Genomic DNA, 24085 nt, shown 5'->3' on the forward strand with positions numbered 1-24085 from the left:
ACAAACAGCAATTCACATCCAATAATTCTTAAAAACACATAATGTATTTCCCACAATTATAAAACTATTTATATCTAGTATTAAATTTTTATTAATAAAACATTATAAATAAAATTGAAATTAGACATTATAAAATAAAAAATAAAAAAATATATATCTTTAATTGACGCCATCTAGTGGTCATCTAATTTTTCCTACATTCTTTTTAGTGTAATTCGGGACTATAACTCCATCTAGTGGCCATATATAGGAACAATTATTTTTTATTTTATCATTCTTATGGACATAGATATTAATTTATAGGGACATATGCTTATTAAAAAGGTACAGTGTACATTATAAATTTTTTAAAATAATATTATCTATATAAAAATCCATAATTTGTAATTAAAAAAATATATATATAAAATGGATATATAAAATATAAATATGAGATATATTATCTAAAGGCAAGGGATATAATCAATTAAATTCCTAAAAATTATTTAAAAAGCAATTAAGGTCTATGTCTGCATTTAACCCCATGGGTTTTAATGTTTTTAGTCTATGGATCCATGCGGTTTCGTTCTGCGATATCATTTTTCGCATATCTGAGCCTCTCCAATGACTGAATATTTTGTCAATTCCACAGAACCAAAGGAGGGAGGGATCTTGGTTGTGGAAAATTCTGAAGTGATTGGACAGGCTGTGCTTTTTGAAGCCTTTCTTTATGTTATCGACATGTTCTCCTATCCTAATTGCTAAAGTGCGGGTCGTGCGTCCGATGTATTTTAATCCGCAAGGGCAAGTACACATGTATGTAACAAATCTAGTGTCGCAGGTGATGAATTTTTTAATCTCAAATTCCCGATTGTCCGCGGAGAAGAACTTGTGTTCAATCCTTTTCTTAAATCTGCTTGTCCTGCATGCTTTACATCTTCTGCACCTATAGAAGCCATTTTTTGCGAAAAACATTTGTGGTTTTTTTGGTGGGTCTGGAACATTTTTTGATAGGATATTCCGTAGTCCCGGGGCTCTTTTATAAATAAATTTTGGATTCTTTGGGAGGAGTGTTTTTAAAGTGTCATCCCTTAATAGGATGTGCCAATTTTTCTTTATGCATTTTTCAACCTCTTTGTATTGGGTGTTGAATCCCGTAATAAAAGCTAGTTCAAAGTTTGGGTTTTCTTTCTTCTTTTTCTTCTTATTCTTTAGGAGGTCTTCTCTCTTCAATTCGGATATTTTCTTTTGTGTGATTCTCAGGTCTTTCTCTTTGTATCCCTTTTCTCTGAATCTTTCTATTAATTTATCTGTCTGTGTATTGTAGTCTTTTAAATCTGTACAATTCCTTCTAAATCGGGTGAATTGCCCTTTTGGTATCGCTTGTATCCAAGCCGGGTGATGGCAACTCCTCTTAGAGATGTAGCCATTAGTATCCACCTTTTTAAAGAAGGTTCTGGTGTTTAAAGTGCCGTTGTGCTTAAAGATCTCCAAGTCGAGAAATTGCACTGTATTTTTGTCCATATTACCTGTAAATTTGATCTGATATTTGTTTTTATTCATTTTCTTGAAGAAATGTTCCAGGGATTCTTGCGATCCTTCCCACACAACCAAGATATCATCAAGATATCGGCGGTAATACTTCAGTTGTTGTGGAAGTTTTGAGTAGATATCCTCCTCTTCCCATTTGGCTAAAAATATATTTGCTACGCTGGGAGCATAACGTGCTCCCATAGCTACACCCTTTATTTGGTTATAGTACTCATTCTTATACCAAAAATGATGATTTGACATAGCCATATTCAGGCCTTCCAATAGGAAATCTCTTTGTGGTTCCTTTAAATTGGTGTATTTTTCTAAGGCCCATTTGATAGCCCTTGATGCATCCTTCTGTCTGATGTTCGTATATAATGATTCCACATCGATCGATGCCAATATTGTATTTTCGGTGATATTTATGTCCACTAGTGAGGTTAATGTTTCCTTGGTATCCTTTAAAAAGGATTTTCCAATAGCAGCTATAGGCTGAAAAAATGTATCCAAATATTCACCCATCCTAGCATATAAAGATTCTATGCCACTGATTATGGGTCTTCCCGGTGGCTGCTGTAGATTTTTATGAATCTTGGGGATTTGATATATCACCGGCATACGAGGGGCTTTAATATTCAGGTATTTTCCTTCTTTTTTGTTCAGGAGGCCCTTTTTCATCCCTTTATTAATCCACTGTATCATTTTGGCTTTCAATTTATTTGTAGGATTTCCAGGTAATTTAACATATGTATCTTCATCATTTACAATACGATCCAGTTCCTTGATATAATCTTCTTTTTTGAGAATCACTAGACCCCCTCCTTTATCAGCTGCTCTAATAATGATATTCTTCTTTTCTTCCAAACTTCTGATGGCTTCCCAAACTTCCTTTGTATTTTTAGTTGGCTTCCTTTTCATCATCTGTACCTCTTTTTGAACAATATTCCTGAACACTTGGATATATTGGTAGGTACTGGATTTAGGATTAAAAACTGATTTGTTCCGAAGTTGGGTATGTTGGTATTCTGTTTCTTCCTCTCCTCCTATCCCTTTCTTGTGTTGTTCCGCAAAAAATTTCTTAATATTAAGTTTTCGTGTAAACTTTTCTAGATCGATAAAAGTCTCAAAATGATCTAGAGATTTAGCAGGGGCAAATTTCAGTCCCTCTTGTAATATTTTCAATTCTGATGGTGTAAGTTCCACCCCTGCTAAATTGAATATCCCTTGCTCTAGACGTCCCTTTTCCGTTTTCTTTCTCCCTCCTCTACATCCTCTTTTTTTGCGTTTTCCCGCATGTTGGCCCAATAATTGTCTTTCCAAGACCTCTCTTCCCCCTGTTGCTTGAATTGTCCCGAGGGACCTGGCTTTTGTCCATCATTGGGATGAGGGTAGATATAGTGTTCTGAAGGTCCTGGTCTTTGGCCATCTGAGGGGTATGAGTAATGATGTTGGTTGTTCCTATATTCCTGATGGGAAGGGAGTCGTTCTCTCTCTCTATACATTCCCGAGGGTTCCTGTCTTAATCTGCCCGGCGGTTGATAATATTCTTGGTCATTTCTATATGTTGTCTGTCTTTCTCCTCCTCTTTGTTGTTGGTAATTGTTATAATTATCATATTGATAGTTATTTTTCTTATATCCTCTCCCTCTTCCCCGTCCTCTTCCTCTCCCTCTGCCTCTCCCTCTCACCGGCTTAAATTGGGGTTGTTGGAAGGTATGTTGGGGTGTATAGGGTGTAGAGTTGGAGTTCCTCCGTTCATAGTTATGATTTTCCCTTATTTTTGGGTGTTCCATATATCTAGGAGTAGAGAATTCTTCTCTATTCCTTAAGGGTGAGAATCTATTACTTGTGGGTATCAAGATGGTATTGGCAGTAGTGTCCCCCTCGTCATCTTCACAAATGATGGGAGTCATCTCTTCTCTCCTTATATTTCTATGTGGTGTTACCCTGAAGTCTTTCATAAGGTTGTATCTTACGTCCAGGCTATTAGGTTCCCTTTCTGGGGATGATTCCCTTGAATTAGTACCTATTACTTCTTGCCATTTGTAAACCACACCCTTTTTGTAATCTTCTATGTCACGTTGGTATTTCTTTATTTTTTTCCTTTTTATCTCAATGTCATATTGTGCGATATGTTTTTGCATCATTGTTATTTTATCTTTATATTCTTGGGTCTCGTTGAGTGGAGCTAGTTTTTCTTTAATTATTTGTATTTTTGATTCTATAATACTGAGTTTGGTTTTCCTCCTTTTAGTTAAGAGTTCCATTAGTTGTTTCTCTTTATTATTGAAAAATTTGAACCATTCCTCCATAGAGGTTTTGTCCTCTATTCCATCATTGGGATTGACATCCCATCTAAGGCGTCTGGGGGTAATATCTTCCTCTATGTACCTATCAAAGGTAGTGATATCCCACCAGGTTCTTATTTGTCTCTCCAAATTATATTGTAGCTGTTTAAAATTTTGGGACATATTAACCTCATTAATTGATCTTTGTTGGAAGATCTCACTAGAGTTATAGGTTCTTTCTTTTAATAAGTTAAATACATCCATTTTCTCAGTTGCTTTAGAGCCGGCTGCCATTCAATAGATACAGAGTATCTAAAATAGCAATAAAAAGAAAAGAGAAGGCGCCTGGCCCTTTAAATAAAAGATTGTTGAACCTGCTGCCCTTTTAATTGTAATAAAACAATAAATAGGTATATATCATAGGTAAAAAGGCGCTGGTAATCTTAATATATCACGTGTTATAAAAATTAATAGGTGATTTAAAGTGTAATATATGTGATTAAAAATTGCTACAAATATATATATGATCTACTATTGGTGCAATTAGCAAAGAAAAGTGCATACCAGTGCAATTTCAATTCAGAAGTGTTTGTGCTTCTCAAAGTAAATTAATCCACAAAGGTGTGGATCAGTGAACCAATAAATAGATATATAAAGAATTCCATACAAAAATCACATAAGAATATATAAAAATATAAATATATAAATGTGCTCCAAGTAGTGTTTAAAAATCCAGGCAATAGCATGCAATCAAAATTGTGCTTGGTGGATTCTTATTAATCCCTTCACAGTGCTCCAGGTGCTGGGATGTGACAACCGTCAATTAAGAAGTGCTTGTGCTTCTCAAAGTAAATTAATCCACAAAGGTGTGGATCAGTGAACCAATAAATAAATATATAAAGAATTCCATACAAAAATCACATAAGGATATATAAAAAAATCACATAAGAATATATAAAAAAGTATAAATATATAAATGTGCTCCAAGTAGTGTTTAAAAGTCCAAGCAATAGCATGCAATCAAAATTGTGCTTGGTGAATTCTTATTAATCCATTCACAGTGCTCCAGGTGCTGGGATGTGACAACCGTGGCCTCTTACCAGCTAGCAGCAGGTCACAAGGACCCCCAACGCCTGTGATCCCTTTATTGGGTGGATCAGACCTCTCCTCGATTGCTTGGATCTCTGGCTCCTATATTACTCGAGTTGGACCATGTAGTCCCCCCATACACATAAAGATATAGAAGAACAAATAGCCTCCAATAGTGAAATACTGTTTTATTCTCCAAAAAACATACACTATAAGGTGACAATTAGCCTCTTACTATTTGTTGTGCCCTCCTGGCACTGGGCAATTCGGCAGTACAAAATCGTTTTTTTGGGTCTTAGGAAGATATTCTCCGGGGATCTGCAGCACCCTGTATCTCCTTTCCCCCTTTCTTTGTATTGCAGCGGTGGATGTGTATCCCAGCCTCTGTTCCGAATGCCTCTGTGTGTTACTTCCGGGTTAGCATTGACCACAATGCATTTCGCTTAACGAGCGTCCTCAGGCAGTCTGTGCTGGCCCTGTCAGTCACATCTTAAGTATCGCTATCTCTATTATGATTGGCCGGTGTTTAATTTTGCTTTTGTAGCGCCATTCATTTATTTTTATTGACATTAAGTGCCGATCTGTATATTTAACAGGATGGTATCGATTTATTACGTGACCCTTTTATTTTATGTGTATTTGACATTTGCTGCAAATCGCCCGGGTATATTCCTATTCCCCGCATTATACAAACAGCAATTCACATCCAATAATTCTTAAAAACACATAATGTATTTCCCACAATTATAAAACTATTTATATCTAGTATTAAATTTTTATTAATAAAAGAAGCACAAACACTTCTGAATTGAAATTGCACTGGTATGCACTTTTCTTTGCTAATTGCACCAATAGTAGATCATATATATATTTGTAGCAATTTTTAATCACATATATTACACTTTAAATCACCTATTAATTTTTATAACACGTGATATATTAAGATTACCAGCGCCTTTTTACCTATGATATATACCTATTTATTGTTTTATTACAATTAAAAGGGCAGCAGGTTCAACAATCTTTTATTTAAAGGGCCAGGCGCCTTCTCTTTTCTTTTTATTGCTATTTTAGATACTCTGTATCTATTGAATGGCAGCCGGCTCTAAAGCAACTGAGAAAATGGATGTATTTAACTTATTAAAAGAAAGAACCTATAACTCTAGTGAGATCTTCCAACAAAGATCAATTAATGAGGTTAATATGTCCCAAAATTTTAAACAGCTACAATATAATTTGGAGAGACAAATAAGAACCTGGTGGGATATCACTACCTTTGATAGGTACATAGAGGAAGATATTACCCCCAGACGCCTTAGATGGGATGTCAATCCCAATGATGGAATAGAGGACAAAACCTCTATGGAGGAATGGTTCAAATTTTTCAATAATAAAGAGAAACAACTAATGGAACTCTTAACTAAAAGGAGGAAAACCAAACTCAGTATTATAGAATCAAAAATACAAATAATTAAAGAAAAACTAGCTCCACTCAACGAGACCCAAGAATATAAAGATAAAATAACAATGATGCAAAAACATATCGCACAATATGACATTGAGATAAAAAGGAAAAAAATAAAGAAATACCAACGTGACATAGAAGATTACAAAAAGGGTGTGGTTTACAAATGGCAAGAAGTAATAGGTACTAATTCAAGGGAATCATCCCCAGAAAGGGAACCTAATAGCCTGGACGTAAGATACAACCTTATGAAAGACTTCAGGGTAACACCACATAGAAATATAAGGAGAGAAGAGATGACTCCCATCATTTGTGAAGATGACGAGGGGGACACTACTGCCAATACCATCTTGATACCCACAAGTAATAGATTCTCACCCTTAAGGAATAGAGAAGAATTCTCTACTCCTAGATATATGGAACACCCAAAAATAAGGGAAAATCATAACTATGAACGGAGGAACTCCAACTCTACACCCTATACACCCCAACATACCTTCCAACAACCCCAATTTAAGCCGGTGAGAGGGAGAGGCAGAGGGAGAGGAAGAGGACGGGGAAGAGGGAGAGGATATAAGAAAAATAACTATCAATATGATAATTATAACAATTACCAACAACAAAGAGGAGGAGAAAGACAGACAACATATAGAAATGACCAAGAATATTATCAACCGCCGGGCAGATTAAGACAGGAACCCTCGGGAATGTATAGAGAGAGAGAACGACTCCCTTCCCATCAGGAATATAGGAACAACCAACATCATTACTCATACCCCTCAGATGGCCAAAGACCAGGACCTTCAGAACACTATATCTACCCTCATCCCAATGATGGACAAAAGCCAGGTCCCTCGGGACAATTCAAGCAACAGGGGGAAGAGAGGTCTTGGAAAGACAATTATTGGGCCAACATGCGGGAAAACGCAAAAAAAGAGGATGTAGAGGAGGGAGAAAGAAAACGGAAAAGGGACGTCTAGAGCAAGGGATATTCAATTTAGCAGGGGTGGAACTTACACCATCAGAATTGAAAATATTACAAGAGGGACTGAAATTTGCCCCTGCTAAATCTCTAGATCATTTTGAGACTTTTATCGATCTAGAAAAGTTTACACGAAAACTTAATATTAAGAAATTTTTTGCGGAACAACACAAGAAAGGGATAGGAGGAGAGGAAGAAACAGAATACCAACATACCCAACTTCGGAACAAATCAGTTTTTAATCCTAAATCCAGTACCTACCAATATATCCAAGTGTTCAGGAATATTGTTCAAAAAGAGGTACAGATGATGAAAAGGAAGCCAACTAAAAATACAAAGGAAGTTTGGGAAGCCATCAGAAGTTTGGAAGAAAAGAAGAATATCATTATTAGAGCAGCTGATAAAGGAGGGGGTCTAGTGATTCTCAAAAAAGAAGATTATATCAAGGAACTGGATCGTATTGTAAATGATGAAGATACATATGTTAAATTACCTGGAAATCCTACAAATAAATTGAAAGCCAAAATGATACAGTGGATTAATAAAGGGATGAAAAAGGGCCTCCTGAACAAAAAAGAAGGAAAATACCTGAATATTAAAGCCCCTCGTATGCCGGTGATATATCAAATCCCCAAGATTCATAAAAATCTACAGCAGCCACCGGGAAGACCCATAATCAGTGGCATAGAATCTTTATATGCTAGGATGGGTGAATATTTGGATACATTTTTTCAGCCTATAGCTGCTATTGGAAAATCCTTTTTAAAGGATACCAAGGAAACATTAACCTCACTAGTGGACATAAATATCACCGAAAATACAATATTGGCATCGATCGATGTGGAATCATTATATACGAACATCAGACAGAAGGATGCATCAAGGGCTATCAAATGGGCCTTAGAAAAATACACCAATTTAAAGGAACCACAAAGAGATTTCCTATTGGAAGGCCTGAATATGGCTATGTCAAATCATCATTTTTGGTATAAGAATGAGTACTATAACCAAATAAAGGGTGTAGCTATGGGAGCACGTTATGCTCCCAGCGTAGCAAATATATTTTTAGCCAAATGGGAAGAGGAGGATATCTACTCAAAACTTCCACAACAACTGAAGTATTACCGCCGATATCTTGATGATATCTTGGTTGTGTGGGAAGGATCGCAAGAATCCCTGGAACATTTCTTCAAGAAAATGAATAAAAACAAATATCAGATCAAATTTACAGGTAATATGGACAAAAATACAGTGCAATTTCTCGACTTGGAGATCTTTAAGCACAACGGCACTTTAAACACCAGAACCTTCTTTAAAAAGGTGGATACTAATGGCTACATCTCTAAGAGGAGTTGCCATCACCCGGCTTGGATACAAGCGATACCAAAAGGGCAATTCACCCGATTTAGAAGGAATTGTACAGATTTAAAAGACTACAATACACAGACAGATAAATTAATAGAAAGATTCAGAGAAAAGGGATACAAAGAGAAAGACCTGAGAATCACACAAAAGAAAATATCCGAATTGAAGAGAGAAGACCTCCTAAAGAATAAGAAGAAAAAGAAGAAAGAAAACCCAAACTTTGAACTAGCTTTTATTACGGGATTCAACACCCAATACAAAGAGGTTGAAAAATGCATAAAGAAAAATTGGCACATCCTATTAAGGGATGACACTTTAAAAACACTCCTCCCAAAGAATCCAAAATTTATTTATAAAAGAGCCCCGGGACTACGGAATATCCTATCAAAAAATGTTCCAGACCCACCAAAAAAACCACAAATGTTTTTCGCAAAAAATGGCTTCTATAGGTGCAGAAGATGTAAAGCATGCAGGACAAGCAGATTTAAGAAAAGGATTGAACACAAGTTCTTCTCCGCGGACAATCGGGAATTTGAGATTAAAAAATTCATCACCTGCGACACTAGATTTGTTACATACATGTGTACTTGCCCTTGCGGATTAAAATACATCGGACGCACGACCCGCACTTTAGCAATTAGGATAGGAGAACATGTCGATAACATAAAGAAAGGCTTCAAAAAGCACAGCCTGTCCAATCACTTCAGAATTTTCCACAACCAAGATCCCTCCCTCCTTTGGTTCTGTGGAATTGACAAAATATTCAGTCATTGGAGAGGCTCAGATATGCGAAAAATGATATCGCAGAACGAAACCGCATGGATCCATAGACTAAAAACATTAAAACCCATGGGGTTAAATGCAGACATAGACCTTAATTGCTTTTTAAATAATTTTTAGGAATTTAATTGATTATATCCCTTGCCTTTAGATAATATATCTCATATTTATATTTTATATATCCATTTTATATATATATTTTTTTAATTACAAATTATGGATTTTTATATAGATAATATTATTTTAAAAAATTTATAATGTACACTGTACCTTTTTAATAAGCATATGTCCCTATAAATTAATATCTATGTCCATAAGAATGATAAAATAAAAAATAATTGTTCCTATATATGGCCACTAGATGGAGTTATAGTCCCGAATTACACTAAAAAGAATGTAGGAAAAATTAGATGACCACTAGATGGCGTCAATTAAAGATATATATTTTTTTATTTTTTATTTTATAATGTCTAATTTCAATTTTATTTATAATGTTTTATTAATAAAAATTTAATACTAGATATAAATAGTTTTATAATTGTGGGAAATACATTATGTGTTTTTAAGAATTATTGGATGTGAATTGCTGTTTGTATAATGCGGGGAATAGGAATATACCCGGGCGATTTGCAGCAAATGTCAAATACACATAAAATAAAAGGGTCACGTAATAAATCGATACCATCCTGTTAAATATACAGATCGGCACTTAATGTCAATAAAAATAAATGAATGGCGCTACAAAAGCAAAATTAAACACCGGCCAATCATAATAGAGATAGCGATACTTAAGATGTGACTGACAGGGCCAGCACAGACTGCCTGAGGACGCTCGTTAAGCGAAATGCATTGTGGTCAATGCTAACCCGGAAGTAACACACAGAGGCATTCGGAACAGAGGCTGGGATACACATCCACCGCTGCAATACAAAGAAAGGGGGAAAGGAGATACAGGGTGCTGCAGATCCCCGGAGAATATCTTCCTAAGACCCAAAAAAACGATTTTGTACTGCCGAATTGCCCAGTGCCAGGAGGGCACAACAAATAGTAAGAGGCTAATTGTCACCTTATAGTGTATGTTTTTTGGAGAATAAAACAGTATTTCACTATTGGAGGCTATTTGTTCTTCTATATCTTTATGTGTATGGGGGGACTACATGGTCCAACTCGAGTAATATAGGAGCCAGAGATCCAAGCAATCGAGGAGAGGTCTGATCCACCCAATAAAGGGATCACAGGCGTTGGGGGTCCTTGTGACCTGCTGCTAGCTGGTAAGAGGCCACGGTTGTCACATCCCAGCACCTGGAGCACTGTGAATGGATTAATAAGAATTCACCAAGCACAATTTTGATTGCATGCTATTGCTTGGACTTTTAAACACTACTTGGAGCACATTTATATATTTATACTTTTTTATATATTCTTATGTGATTTTTTTATATATCCTTATGTGATTTTTGTATGGAATTCTTTATATATTTATTTATTGGTTCACTGATCCACACCTTTGTGGATTAATTTACTTTGAGAAGCACAAGCACTTCTTAATTGACGGTTGTCACATCCCAGCACCTGGAGCACTGTGAAGGGATTAATAAGAATCCACCAAGCACAATTTTGATTGCATGCTATTGCCTGGATTTTTAAACACTACTTGGAGCACATTTATATATTTATATTTTTATATATTCTTATGTGATTTTTGTATGGAATTCTTTATATATCTATTTATTGGTTCACTGATCCACACCTTTGTGGATTAATTTACTTTGAGAAGCACAAACACTTCTGAATTGAAATTGCACTGGTATGCACTTTTCTTTGCTAATAGCACCAATAGTAGATCATATATATATTTGTAGCAATTTTTAATCACATATATTACACTTTAAATCACCTATTAATTTTTATAACACGTGATATATTAAGATTACCAGCGCCTTTTTACCTATGATATATACCTATTTATTGTTTTATTACAATTAAAAGGGCAGCAGGTTCAACAATCTTTTATTTAAAGGGCCAGGCGCCTTCTCTTTTCTTTTTAATGTTAACATGTAACCTAAACATCACCAAAAGATGAAGCAGATTGTAACATAAGATTACCATGCTATGTACATAAACTCAACATGTCTGGTTTGTAAATGCATAGATTTACCTATGATTGTCTCTATAAATCAGGTACGGAAGGCATTCCTGTTTTTGTCACCACTGAATGTGAAAAATTGGATCAGCATTCATTTTATTGCTGTGTCTTGTCATTCACATTGTTTGAGTTCATATAAATGCAAATAAATATATAAATAGCGTAAGGTAAAGTAAGGGATGTTATGACTGCCAGGGAATGATTTTTGTAATGACAGCCTTATGTTTCCTATAAAAACCACCAAACTCAAAAGAAAAGTTAGTATTACCCTTCACAAATAAGTATGGAGGTTCCATTGTGTGTATAGCTGATAAATAACATTTTATTCAGTTGTTTTTGTTTTTTTTTTTTCATTTTCAGCGGTTTTTAGTCTATGAGAGGCATACAGTGCATCCGGAAAGTATTCACAGTGGTTCACTTTTACACATTTTGTTATATTACAGCCTTATTCCAAAATGTATTAAATTCATTATTTTCCTCAAAAGTCTACAAACAATACCCCATAATGACAATGTGAAAGAAGTTTGTTTGAAATGTAATAAAAAATAAGAAATGAAAAATAACATGTACATACCGTATATACTCGAGTATAAGCCGAGTTTTTCAGCACATTTTTTTTGTGCTGAAAACGTCCCCCTCGGCTTATACTCGAGTCAAGGGAAAAAAAAAATTCCCTGTCCGCTCCGACGGGTTTAAGGTTTAAAAATGGCGCCGCCCGTCGCATACATGTCGCTCGGGAGAGGCCGGGAATAGCCGAAAGTATACGAGCGGCGGCGGCGCGTGCGCAATGACGTGTCGGCGCCGGGCGGCGCCATTTTTAAAATGAAGGCGCCTCTGGAACAGGTAAGTGAAACAGCTTCACTACCTGCCATTATGCAGGGCTGCGGGCACACTACAAGGCATGTACCATGCCCACAGCACTGCATCTCCTGTAGTATGCCCACAACCCCGGATCCTCTTGTACCATGCCAGTATCCTGCATTCTCCTGCACCATGCCAGTACCCTGCATTCTCCTGCACCATGCCAGTACCCTGCATTCTCCTGTACCATGCCAGTACCCTGCATTCTCCTGCACCATGCCAGTACCCTGCATTCTCCTGCACCATGCCAGTCACCCTGCATTCTCCTGTACCATGCCCGCCGCCCTGCATTCTCCTGCACCATGCCAGTCACCCTGCATTCTCCTGTACCATGCCTGCCGCCCTGCATTCTCCTGTACCATGCCAGTACCCTGTATTCTCCTGCACCATGCCAGTCACCCTGCATTCTCCTGTACCATGCCCGCCGCCCTGCATTCTCCTGCACCATGCCAGCCACCCTGCATTCTCCTGCACCATGCCAGCCACCCTGCATTCTCCTGCACCATGCCAGTCACCCTGCATTCTCCTGTACCATGCCCGCCGCCCTGCATTCTCACCCTAGGCTTATACTCGAGTCAATGTTTTTTCCCATCTTTTTGTGGTAAAAGTAGGGGCCTCGGCTTATACTCGGGTCGGCTTATTACATAGTTACATAGTTACATAGTAGGTGAGGTTGAATAAAGACAATAGTCCATCCAGTTCAACCTGTGTAGGCATGTGTGGCTGTAATCATCTCCCATACCCCTGAATGTTCTGATCCTTGAGATGTAAGTCTAAGAGTCTTTTGAAAGCCACCATACTACCCGCAGAAACCACCTCTTGTGGTAGAGAATTCCACAATCTTGTTGCCCTAACAGTAAAGAACCCCCCGCGTTGCCTGAGGTTAAAACGCTTCTCCTCTAATCGCATTGTATGCCCTTGAGTCCTCATGCAATCCCTTCGAATGAACAGCTTTTTTTCTAAGCTGGGATCCCCATTAAGATATTTATAAATTGCTATCATGTCCCCCCTCAGACGTCTCTTCTCCAGGGAGAATAAATCGAGCGATTGTAGACGCTCTTCATAGTCAAGGTCCTCCAATCCCCTAATTAGTTTAGTTGCCCTTCTCTGGACTCTCTCCAGCTCCAACACATCCCTCCTGAGGACTGGCGACCAGAACTGGACGGAATACTCCAGATGCGGTCGGACCAGAGTTTTATAAAGTGGAAGGATTATAGTCTTATCTCTGGAATGCATCCCTTTCTTTATGCATGCTAATATTCTGTTGGCTTTGGAAGCTGCCGCTTGACATTGCATGCTGTTTCCTAATCTATCATCAACCAATACTCCCAGATCCTTCTCCATTTTTGATTCCCCCAAGGGCTCCCCTCCTAACGTGTATTGTGATTTTATGTTTTTAGTCCCCAAGTGCAAAACCTTACACTTCTCCACGTTAAACCTCATTTGCCATGTCGTTGCCCACTCTGTTATTTTGTCCAGGTCATTCTGCAGGATATCTGCTTCATGGTGTGAAGTTATTGCCCTGCCCAATTTTGTGTCATCTGCAAAAACTGATATCGAACTACTGATCCCGACCTCAATGTTGTTTATGAATAAATTGAACAAGGTTGGTCCCAGGACTGAGCCTTGGGGGACCCCGCTTACCACCTCAGACCAGTCTGAGTATGCGCTGTTTATTACTACCCTTTGGACCCGCCTTTTTAGCCAGTTCCGTATCCAAGAGCAAACCCTGCTATCGATACCTGCAGACCTTATTTTATAAATTAAGCGCTTGTGGGGAACTGTATCAAACGCCTTAGCGAAATCCAAGTACACCACATCCACTGGTCTCCCCCTATCTAGCTCACAGCTCACCTCCTCGTAGAATGTAAGGAGATTGGTTTGACAAGAACGCCCATTTGTAAACCCGTGCTGATTACTGCTGATGATGTTGTTGTCCTTAGCAAACTCTACAATATAGTCCCTTATCATCCCCTCCAGAAGTTTACATACTACTGATGTCAAACTGACAGGCCTATAATTTCCCGGGATATGCCTCTGGCCCTTTTTGAATATTGGAATCACGTTAGCTTTCTTCCAATCCCCTGGTACATCTCCTGTCCTAATACTGTCAGCAAAGATCAGGAACAGTGGTCTCGATATAACTTTACTGAGTTCCTTGAGTACTCTCGGATGTATGCCATCCGGTCCTGGTGATTTGTTTGTGTTAAGTTTATCCAGCCTTTCCCTGATTTCCCCCTCTGTTAGCCATGGTGGCAAGTCCTGTTTATTACTACTAACCATACAGTCATGGTCAGTGTACCCCTCCTTTTCCTGTGTAAAGACTGACGAGAAAAAAGCATTTAGCACGGTTGCTTTTTCAGTGTCCTCTGTAACCATCCTCCCATCATTGTTAATTATGTGTGCAATATGCTCTGCCTTAGTTTTTTTGCTGTTGATATATTTAAAGAATTTCTTTGGGTTTTTTTTACTATCCTCCGCTATTTGTCTCTCAAAGTTGATTTTAGCCATCTTGATTTCTTGTTTACTTTTCTTATTTGCCTCCTTGTATTGCTCGAAAGCCGATACTGTGCCCTCTGATTTATACTTCTTGAAGGCCAATTTTTTCCCCCTAATAAGTTTTATGACGCTACAGTTTAGCCAGCCAGGTTTGGCTTTGTCTCTTCTAAATTTATTTCCCATAGGAATGCACTGCAAGATGCCTTTGCCTAATATGTTCCTAAAGCATTCCCATTTTTCCTCTGTGGTCAGGGATCCCAGGGTTTGGTCCCAGTTTACCTTTTCCATCATTGAGTACAATTTTGGAAAGTTTGCCCTTCTGAAGTTTAGGGTTCTTATGTTCCCCACTTGTCTTGTTATGTTGTTATTTACACTAAATGTGATCATCCTGTGATCGCTAGAGCCCAGGTTGTCCTGGACTCCTACCTCCGAGATTATGTCTGGGTCATTAGTGAGCAATAGATCCAGGACTGCGTTTTCTCTGGTGGGGGAATCCACCAACTGTGACATGTAATTATCCAGTAAGGTTTCCATGAATAGGCGGGCCTTCTGTGAGTGTGCAGTCCCCTCTTCCCAGTATACTCGAGTATATACGGTAAGTATTCACAGCCTTTACCATGACACTTAAAATTGTGCTCACATGTTTCCTGTTTCCACTGATCATCCTTGAGATGTTTCTACAACATGATTGGAGTCCACCTGTGGTAAATTCAGTCGATTGGGCATGATATGGAAAGGCATACACCTGTCTATATAAGGTGCCACAGTTATCAGTGAATGCCAGAGCACAAACCAAACCACGAAAGTCCAAGGAATTGTCTGTAGACCTCTGAGCAGTGGCATAGCGTGGGGGGTGCAGAGGGGGGCCACTGGCACCAGGCGCAACATTTAGGGGGGAGCATCCCACGCCCGCCATCCGTGGGATCATGGTGTCCCTTTACAGACATCTCAAGTCTCCTGCATTTCGCCCTGCACTCACAGACACCCGCGAGCGCAGGGCGATATCTCGGCAGGGCTGAGGACGGCAGTGTCAGAGGCGAGGTCAGCTGTCATGACTGAGAAGGGAGCCGCTATTTCCTCCGTAGTACCGGCTCACAGGCGGAGTGATATCAAGTGTAGGTGTCAGTATAGTAATCAGGTAGGTCAGTGTAGGAAAAAGGTAGGTCTCTGTAGTAGTCAAGTAGGTCAGTATAGTAGTCAGGTAGGTCTGTGTAGGTGTCAGTATAGTAATCAGGTACGTCAGTATAGGAATAAGGTAGGTCTCTGTAGTGGTCAGTGTAGGTGTCAGTGTAGTGGTCTAGTAGGTTTGTGTAGGGTGCGCAAATTACTTACTTTGCCCCGGGCGCTGACAACCCATGCTACGCCACTGCCTCTGAGACAGGATTGTATCGAGGCACAGATCTGGGGAAGGGTACAGAAACATTTCTGCAGCAATGAGCACAGTGGCCTCCATCATCCGTAAATGGAAGTTGTTTAGAACCACCAGGATTCTTCCTAGAGTGGGCTGCCCAGCCAAACTGAGCGATCGGGGGAGAAGAGCCTCAGTCAGGGAGGTGACCAAAAACCCTATGGTCACTCTGACAGAGCTCCAGCGTTTCTCTGTGGAGAGAGGAGAACCTTCCAGAAGAACAACCATCTCTGCAGCACTCCACCAATCAGGCCTGTATGGTAGAGTGGCCAGACGGAAGCCACTCCTCAGTAAAAAGGCATCTGAAAGCCCGCCTAGAGTCTTTGGCCTGAATGGCAAGCGTCATGTCTGAAAGAAACCAGGCACCGCTCATCACCTGGCCAATACCATCCCTACAGTAAAGCATGGTGGTGGCAGCTTAATGCCGTGAGGATGTTTTTTAGTGGCAGGAACTGGGCGACTAGTCAGGATTGAGGGAAAGATGAATGCAACAATGTACAGAGACGTACTTGATGAAAACTTGCTCCAGAGCACTCAGGACCTCAGGCTGGAGCTAAAGTTCATCTTCCAACAGGACAACGACCCTAAGCGCACAGCCGAGATAACAATAGAGTGGCTATGGGACAATTCTGTGAATGTCCCTGAGTGGTCCAGCCAGAGCCCAGACGTGAACCTGATTGAACATCTCTGAAGAGATCTGAAATGGCTGTACACCGACGCTCCCCACCCAACCTGATGGAGCTTGAGAGGTCCTGCAAAAAAGAATGGAAGAAACTGCCCAAAAATAGGTGTGCCAAGCTTGTAGCATCATACTCAAAAAGACTTGAGGCTGTACTTGGTGCCAATGGTGCTTCAACAAAGTATTAAGCAAAGGCTGTGAATACTTATGTACATGGGATTTTTTTATTTTTAATACATTTGCAAAGATTTCAATCAAACTTCATTCACGTTGTCATTATGGGGTATTGTTTGTAGAATTTCAAGGAAAATAACAAATTTATTCAATTTTGGAATAAGGCTGTAACATAACAAAATGTGAAAAAGTGAAGTGCTGTCCGGATGCACTGTAGATGTGGCATTTGGTCATTCTTTTTTTGGAATTGGAGACAGTCAACCATGTGTAGAAAAATACCTAATAACTAAATTGCCTTTTATTTAAACTATATTCAGTTCTGATAACCTATGTATTAAATAGAGTACATATACTTAGTATATACAGCAGAGCATATACACCAATTATATATATATATTGAACAATAAAGTTAAAGGGTCTGTCCACCAAAACTTAGTATATTTGTTTTCGGTAGATAATGGTGAAGAGTAAAACAACATAGTATTTTTTTATTATTTCTCTTGGGAACTTTATTGGTGAGATATCTACACAAAGTTAATCGGTTGGCACACCTACTGTGACCATTGTGGGAGGCTTCCATCCTCCATGTTGAGTCTTTGATTTTTTATTATGTATAAAGTAACAGGAGGCGCAGAAACACAGAAAAGTTGACAGGAACCCACTACTCTCCAAGGTTGACAGGAATAGAGCCTTGATTTATGGCTGGGTGATGTCTCTGTTGGAGTAGATAAGATAGATAGATAGATAGATAGATAGATAGATAGATAGATAGATAGATAGATAGATAGATAGATAGATAGATAGATAGATAGATAAATAGATAGATAGATAGGATACAAGACAAGATACCAGGGGTCGAACCACGCCACCAGTCCCCATCTGTAACTAAAATATCACTTTTGCATGGACTGACCCTTTAAGAAAAAATAGAATAATAACACAGGTAGTACACAGAGAGCAAACAGATGGTCATTAAAATACAAAGACGTTTTTTAAACCCACTATAGCACAGGGAAATCTGCCCATGTCTGATAAGATAATGTCTTTCAGCCCCTGTCAGCAAAGAAGACGGAGATTGAAAAGTGGCGGAAGGAATTTCGAGAGCAGTGGTTAAGGGAACAGAAAAGAATGGTAAGTTGTATCAACTGGGGTAAGTCAGGAATGATGTTCAGTTACCAAAAAGCATCAGATCAACAAAAGGTCACATCTTATTTGGTTCATTTGGCCTAGGACACTTTGCACACTCCTCATATTAAAAGCTAAGCGGGTCTTATTAAAGAAAGTGAATGAAATTCTGATCCATTGTAGTGGGTCACTGAGGCTACCTTTGGATGTGAGGCTACCTTTGGACGTGTGGCTAACATTGCCGCACCCCTGAAAACCAATCCACTATGAATTTGACAAGCAGTGAGGCAATTTGTCACCTCCTCACCATGTGTTTTAACCCTGTAAATACCGCTCCACTGCGCTTTAACCATGTCCATTATACATTGTTGTAGGACAGTTGTTGTGTAGCCCCACTCACTTGAATGGGTCGTGTTCGGTGGCAGTACTGCCAGCCAGACAAGAAGGGGGATATAATTTTTACCATGAAGCAAAGCATTGGGGCCACATGGCCACAGCATGTGTACACCTCTGGCAAGCTTCCTTTGCATCTTAAGGGGGTGATAAAAACACAGTTTAATTGCCTGTCCCAGCTGCAAGTGTAAATGAGTCTTTAGGCATGGGCCAGGACTATAGACTCTCTGGGGCTTACTGATTGGAACTGTCAGGTAAGGTACCTAGTATTTTTACCATTCCCAGCAGCTGAGCAACAGGAGAAAGAAAGGATGATGAGTATGCATGCTTGGGAGAGGTGTGGTGGGAAGAGGTGTGGGGGGGGGGATAAAAGTGAACCCGTTGCTTTACCTCGAATGGTCAGAACATATGTTTGCCTTAAAAAGAAATTATTAGGGATGCACCAATACCATTTTTTCAATAGCACATACGAGTACCAATGCCTTTTTTTTTTTTTTTTTTTTTTAGTATTTGCTAAACTAATTACCGATACCTGCCGGCAACTGTTTTATTTACACTTCAGCTGTCAGCAATAGTACAAGGCATTGAAAAAATCTTTACAAATTAAATGCATTTTTTTTTAAATGTTGCCCTTTTTTTAATGTAAAATGTTTAAATATATGTTAAAGGTGTAAAAATAATAATGAACAAAGCAAACAAAAACAAATAAAACATTTTAATTATTGATAGTTTCATTTATAAACTAGCAGGAAAATAATAAATAAATCTAGAAGGAGCATTAGGAGTTAATTAGAGCTAATTAAAGTACATTAAGGGTTAATAAGGGGTTAAACCGAGGAACATTTAAGAACATCCCTTTGATCTGTAGAGGAACAAACAGTAGGATACAAAATGAAACAATGTTTCTTTTTATCTTTCTGTTTTAGCGGCTGAGCAATGTTGTTTATAAACATTGCCTGGCTGCTTTTTTTTATCGACAGCTCCAATTGCCAAGACTGTTTACACGTCAGCTGTCAACGGGGGAACCCCACTGACAGCTGAATGAGTCATTGGTTGTTAAGGACAGGGCGGCTCCGCTCCTTAACGACTGGTAATTTCTGGCTTTTTTTTTTTTTGTTACATTTCAGTTGTCCGTGGGGGAATCCCACTGGCAGTTGAAAGAACCAAGCCTGAAAGTATCAATTTCAAGTATCAGACCATTTGCACGAGTACCACTCTCACATCTGTATTATCATACAGGATTTATATAGCACCAACAGTTTAACATAAAGGATAATCATTCTGTAGTCCATGATAAGAACTAGTGGGGATACATAAATTTCTTTAAATAAAACAGGAATAGCACACATGACATAGGACAGGTATGGATTTATGACATCATCTACAGGTATATCTTACACTTATCCCACAGCTATGAAAAACAAAGCTTTCAATTAAACAAAAGAGAACAAATAAGAGAAATGTATTATCCAATGCATTGGAGTCACTTTGAAGGGAAAAATAAAAGTGAATTTATATCCAGGAGAAAAAAAAAATGTATACTGTATATCACAGCTTACGAGACCAAGGGGTGGGCAGAAGGGTTTACATACAGTACACTATAAGGTAAACACTGCAATAGTAACTCAAAATTTTTGTTTGATTGTTTGATGAAATACACTTAATTTCTAGGGTTGCACCGATACCGGTATCAGTGCCGATACTAAGCATTTTTTGCATGAGTACCGATACCAATGCAACCCTGCAAAGAAATACCTTAAAGCGTACTGTATGTAAACCCTTTGGTCTGGTAAGCTGTAATATACAGTATAACGTTTTTTTCTCCTGGATATAAATGCATTTTTATTTTTCCCTTCCAAATGACTCAAATTCATTGGATAATACATTTCTCTTGTAAAACAATAAATTATTACCCGTGCTGTGATGTATAAATAAGTGAAGATAAAAAATTGAGTGAAGATAAAAAATAGATGAATCCTGAAGCTGCTGCTCACTAGGTAAAATACCAGAAGAAAACTAAAAACATATAGGCAGCGCTAACAGGTAAGAACTACATATAAGTGCTATATAAATAAATATACTGTGATAAAAAAATATAACAATATAGAATAAAGTGCATTCATGATCACTGAATATAATATTAATAAAGTGCAATAATAGGTTAAATCAAGTGTCCATAGTATAACCATATATAAAGTGCAAAATATGTGTTAAGGTGCAGTCCAAAAAAGGTTTCTTCCAAAGAAACTAAAGTGCCAGAAAGGTGCTCAAATCCATATAAGTGCCCAAGTGCTCTTCAGGAAAAGACCCCCAATGGGGATGCACTCACCAAATTTAGGATATAAATGAGCCTTAAGCATACATGATGTTCCTTCGTCGGATGAAAGGATAAATGCAGCCTCACAAGCACATAGGATATCCCTTGAACGGATGGATGAATTACGTGCAACCTCTTATGAATGGCTCCTTAATGGTTCCTCTCCACTCTCTCCCCCTTCTAAAACATTTTATTGGGGAGAGAGTGGAGAGGAACCATTAAGGAGCTGTGCTTGTGAGGCTGCATTTATCCTTTCATCCGACGAAGGAACATCATGTATGCTTAAGGCTCATTTATATCCTAAATTTGGTGAGTGCATCCCCATTGGGGGTCTTTTCCTGAAGAGCACTTGGGCACTTATATGGATTTGAGCACCTTTCTGGCACTTTAGTTTCTTTGGAAGAAACCTTTTTTGGACTGCACCTTAACACATATTTTGCACTTTATATATGGTTATACTATGGACACTTGATTTAACCTATTATTGCACTTTATTAATATTATATTCAGTGATCATGAATGCACTTTATTCTATATTCTTATATTTTTTATCACAGTATATTTATTTATATAGCACTTATATGTAGTTCTTACCTGTTAGCGCTGCCTATATGTTTTTAGTTAATACATTTCTCTTATTTGCTCTCTTTTGTTTAATTGACAGCTTTGTTTTTCATAGCTGTTAGTAAGTCTAAGATATACCTGTAAATGATGTCATAAATCCATACCTGTCCTATGTCGTGTGTGCTATTCCTGTGTTATTTCAAGAAGTCTATGTATCCCCACTAGTTCTTATCATGGCCTGATTATCCTTTATGTTAAACTTTTGGCGCTATACAAATCCTGTATAATAATAAAGGTGTGAGAGTGGGAGTGACTGAGTAGTTTAGCAAAAGGCAACCGGCAGCACTGACACCAATCAGTCCACAAAAAATGCTGTGTGTTGTCAGTGCACTATAGAAATTCAGGAGCTGAGTGCACTTCTGGCAGACCATCTGGTGATTTTCTGCACTTGTAGGGTCTTTAAAGGGATAAAATATGGAGAAAAGTGCACTTTTTGCAGCGATCCATTGCATTTTTTTTTTTTTTTTGCTTTTGGTATATGCTTTAATTTTTTTATACAATTTCCACATGTTCACATGCTTGCTTTTTCATATTGTTGTTTTTAAAATAAAAATAGAGATTTTTGGATTAGCCACTAGATACAGCATAGCCAGCCTGGGGACCAGATTTATCTCTACTGCAGTTAAGGGGGACACATAGATCACCTCCCTTTTCACATTCTGAAACTGGACCTTGAAGGTGCAGCCACAGACTGATGAGATACTGTTCATAACTGCATTATTTGGTGTTCCAATTTTTTTATTTTTTTTTTAATACCCCTTTGATTAATACCAGCTAACAGAAAAACAGCCAGAGGGCGCAACGGCCTAGTGCATTATCTCTAAACATGATTTATTAATAGGAAGATAGGTTATCATACTCACAAATCGATAAAAATGTCATGCTCATCATGAATATCCACATGGAGAACCACCAGAAGTACTATGCAGGTTTTTTATATGCCATGCGGGTCTGGCAATACTGACGCGTTTCGAGGTGAGTTCCCTCTTCATCAGAGCCCAGTTTTCACTTGTGTCTATGAACTTAATATTAAAGAAAATATTATGGCATCACAAGTCCTCTATACCCCCCTAATGCTGTAAAAGTATGTTTTCCGCTACAGAACATTCAGATCTCAAAGGCATATTTAAAGTCCCTCTATTGCTTTTTTTTTGATTATTTGGTTATGTTCCGCTACAGCCTCACATTTTTTTTTTCCTTCACAGTCAGACACCCTGAGCTCACTGCGCAAGGCTCGACAACAATATGTACAACGCTGCGAAGACCTGGAGAAAGCCAAGCTACTAAGTGCCAAAATTGAGGAGGAGCAGATCATGGGAGGCCACCCAGGAAGTGCCAATAAACTGGTGGAGAAACGCAGGAGATCCCGTGAGGAGGCCCAGACCAAGGTAAGACTAAATAACATCTGGAAGAATTAAACCAATCTTTGTGACCACAAGTAGGCTCAGAGCCTCATTTAGCTTAAGTGGTCAAGGCCATATATAAAAGATAATTCTGTTTCAGTTGTAGTTAGGTAGGGTTCATACTGCTGCTGGGTTTTTAATGGAACCTCACAAAATTCTATTCTCAGTATTGATCAGTTGACACCTCTGAGCATTTATATAGCACATTTTGTACACTGTCCTCTGACAAAGCCACAGCTTGTGATGAAACATGTAAAGAAGGATGGTTGTAAGATTTAAAAGTTGGGGCCGAGAAGTTATAGTATATAGAAGAACAAGCAGCAGATATATCAGTATTTTGAGACAGGATTTTAGTGGTATAATAATCCAAACATCTCGTTGAAACCTTGATCTCCAAATACAGTGCCTTTCGAAAGTATTCGGCCCCCTTGAACTTTGTGACCTTTTGCCACATTTCAGGCTTCAAACATAAAGATATAAAACTGTAATTTTTTGTGAAGAATCAACAACAAGTGGGACACAATCATGAAGTGGAACGAAATTTATTTGATATTTCAAACTTTTTTAACAAATAAAAAACTGAAAAATTTGGCGTGCAAAATTATTCAGCCTCCTTAAGTTAATACTTTGTAGCGCCACCTTTTGCTGCGATTACAGCTGTAAGTCGCTTGGGGTATGTCTCTATCAGTTTTGCACATCGAGAGACTGAAATTTTTGCCCATTCCTCCTTGCAAAACAGCTCAAGCTCAGTGAGGTTGGATGGAGAGTGTTTGTGAACAGCAGTTTTCAGTTCTTTCCACAGATTCTCGATTGGATTCAGGTCTGGACTTTGACTTGGCCATTCTAACACCTGGATATGTTTATTTGTCAATCATTCCATTGTAGATTTTGCTTTATGTTTTGGATCATTGTCTTGTTGGAAGACAAATCTCCGTCCCAGTCTCAGGTCTTTTGCAGACTCCATCAGGTTTTCTT

At 38.4% G+C, this 24085-nt stretch overlaps 1 protein-coding gene across 1 annotated transcript in view; it reads left to right on the forward strand.

The window, feature by feature from the left end:
• Nucleotides 1-24085, forward strand: part of GMIP (GEM interacting protein) — a gene marked incomplete at its 3' end in the record, with an annotated part of 200121 nt that overhangs the window by 94250 nt on the left and 81786 nt on the right. The window contains exons 9-10 of the mRNA XM_082253719.1: nt 18299-18379; nt 22913-23095. Coding sequence (XP_082109845.1) covers nt 18299-18379; nt 22913-23095 — 264 coding nt within the window. The remainder of the gene's footprint in view (nt 1-18298; nt 18380-22912; nt 23096-24085) is intronic.

Source organism: Pelophylax lessonae (assembly GCF_965119305.1).
Source record: "Pelophylax lessonae genome assembly, chromosome: 4".
Classification (NCBI taxonomy): Eukaryota; Metazoa; Chordata; class Amphibia; order Anura; family Ranidae; genus Pelophylax; species Pelophylax lessonae.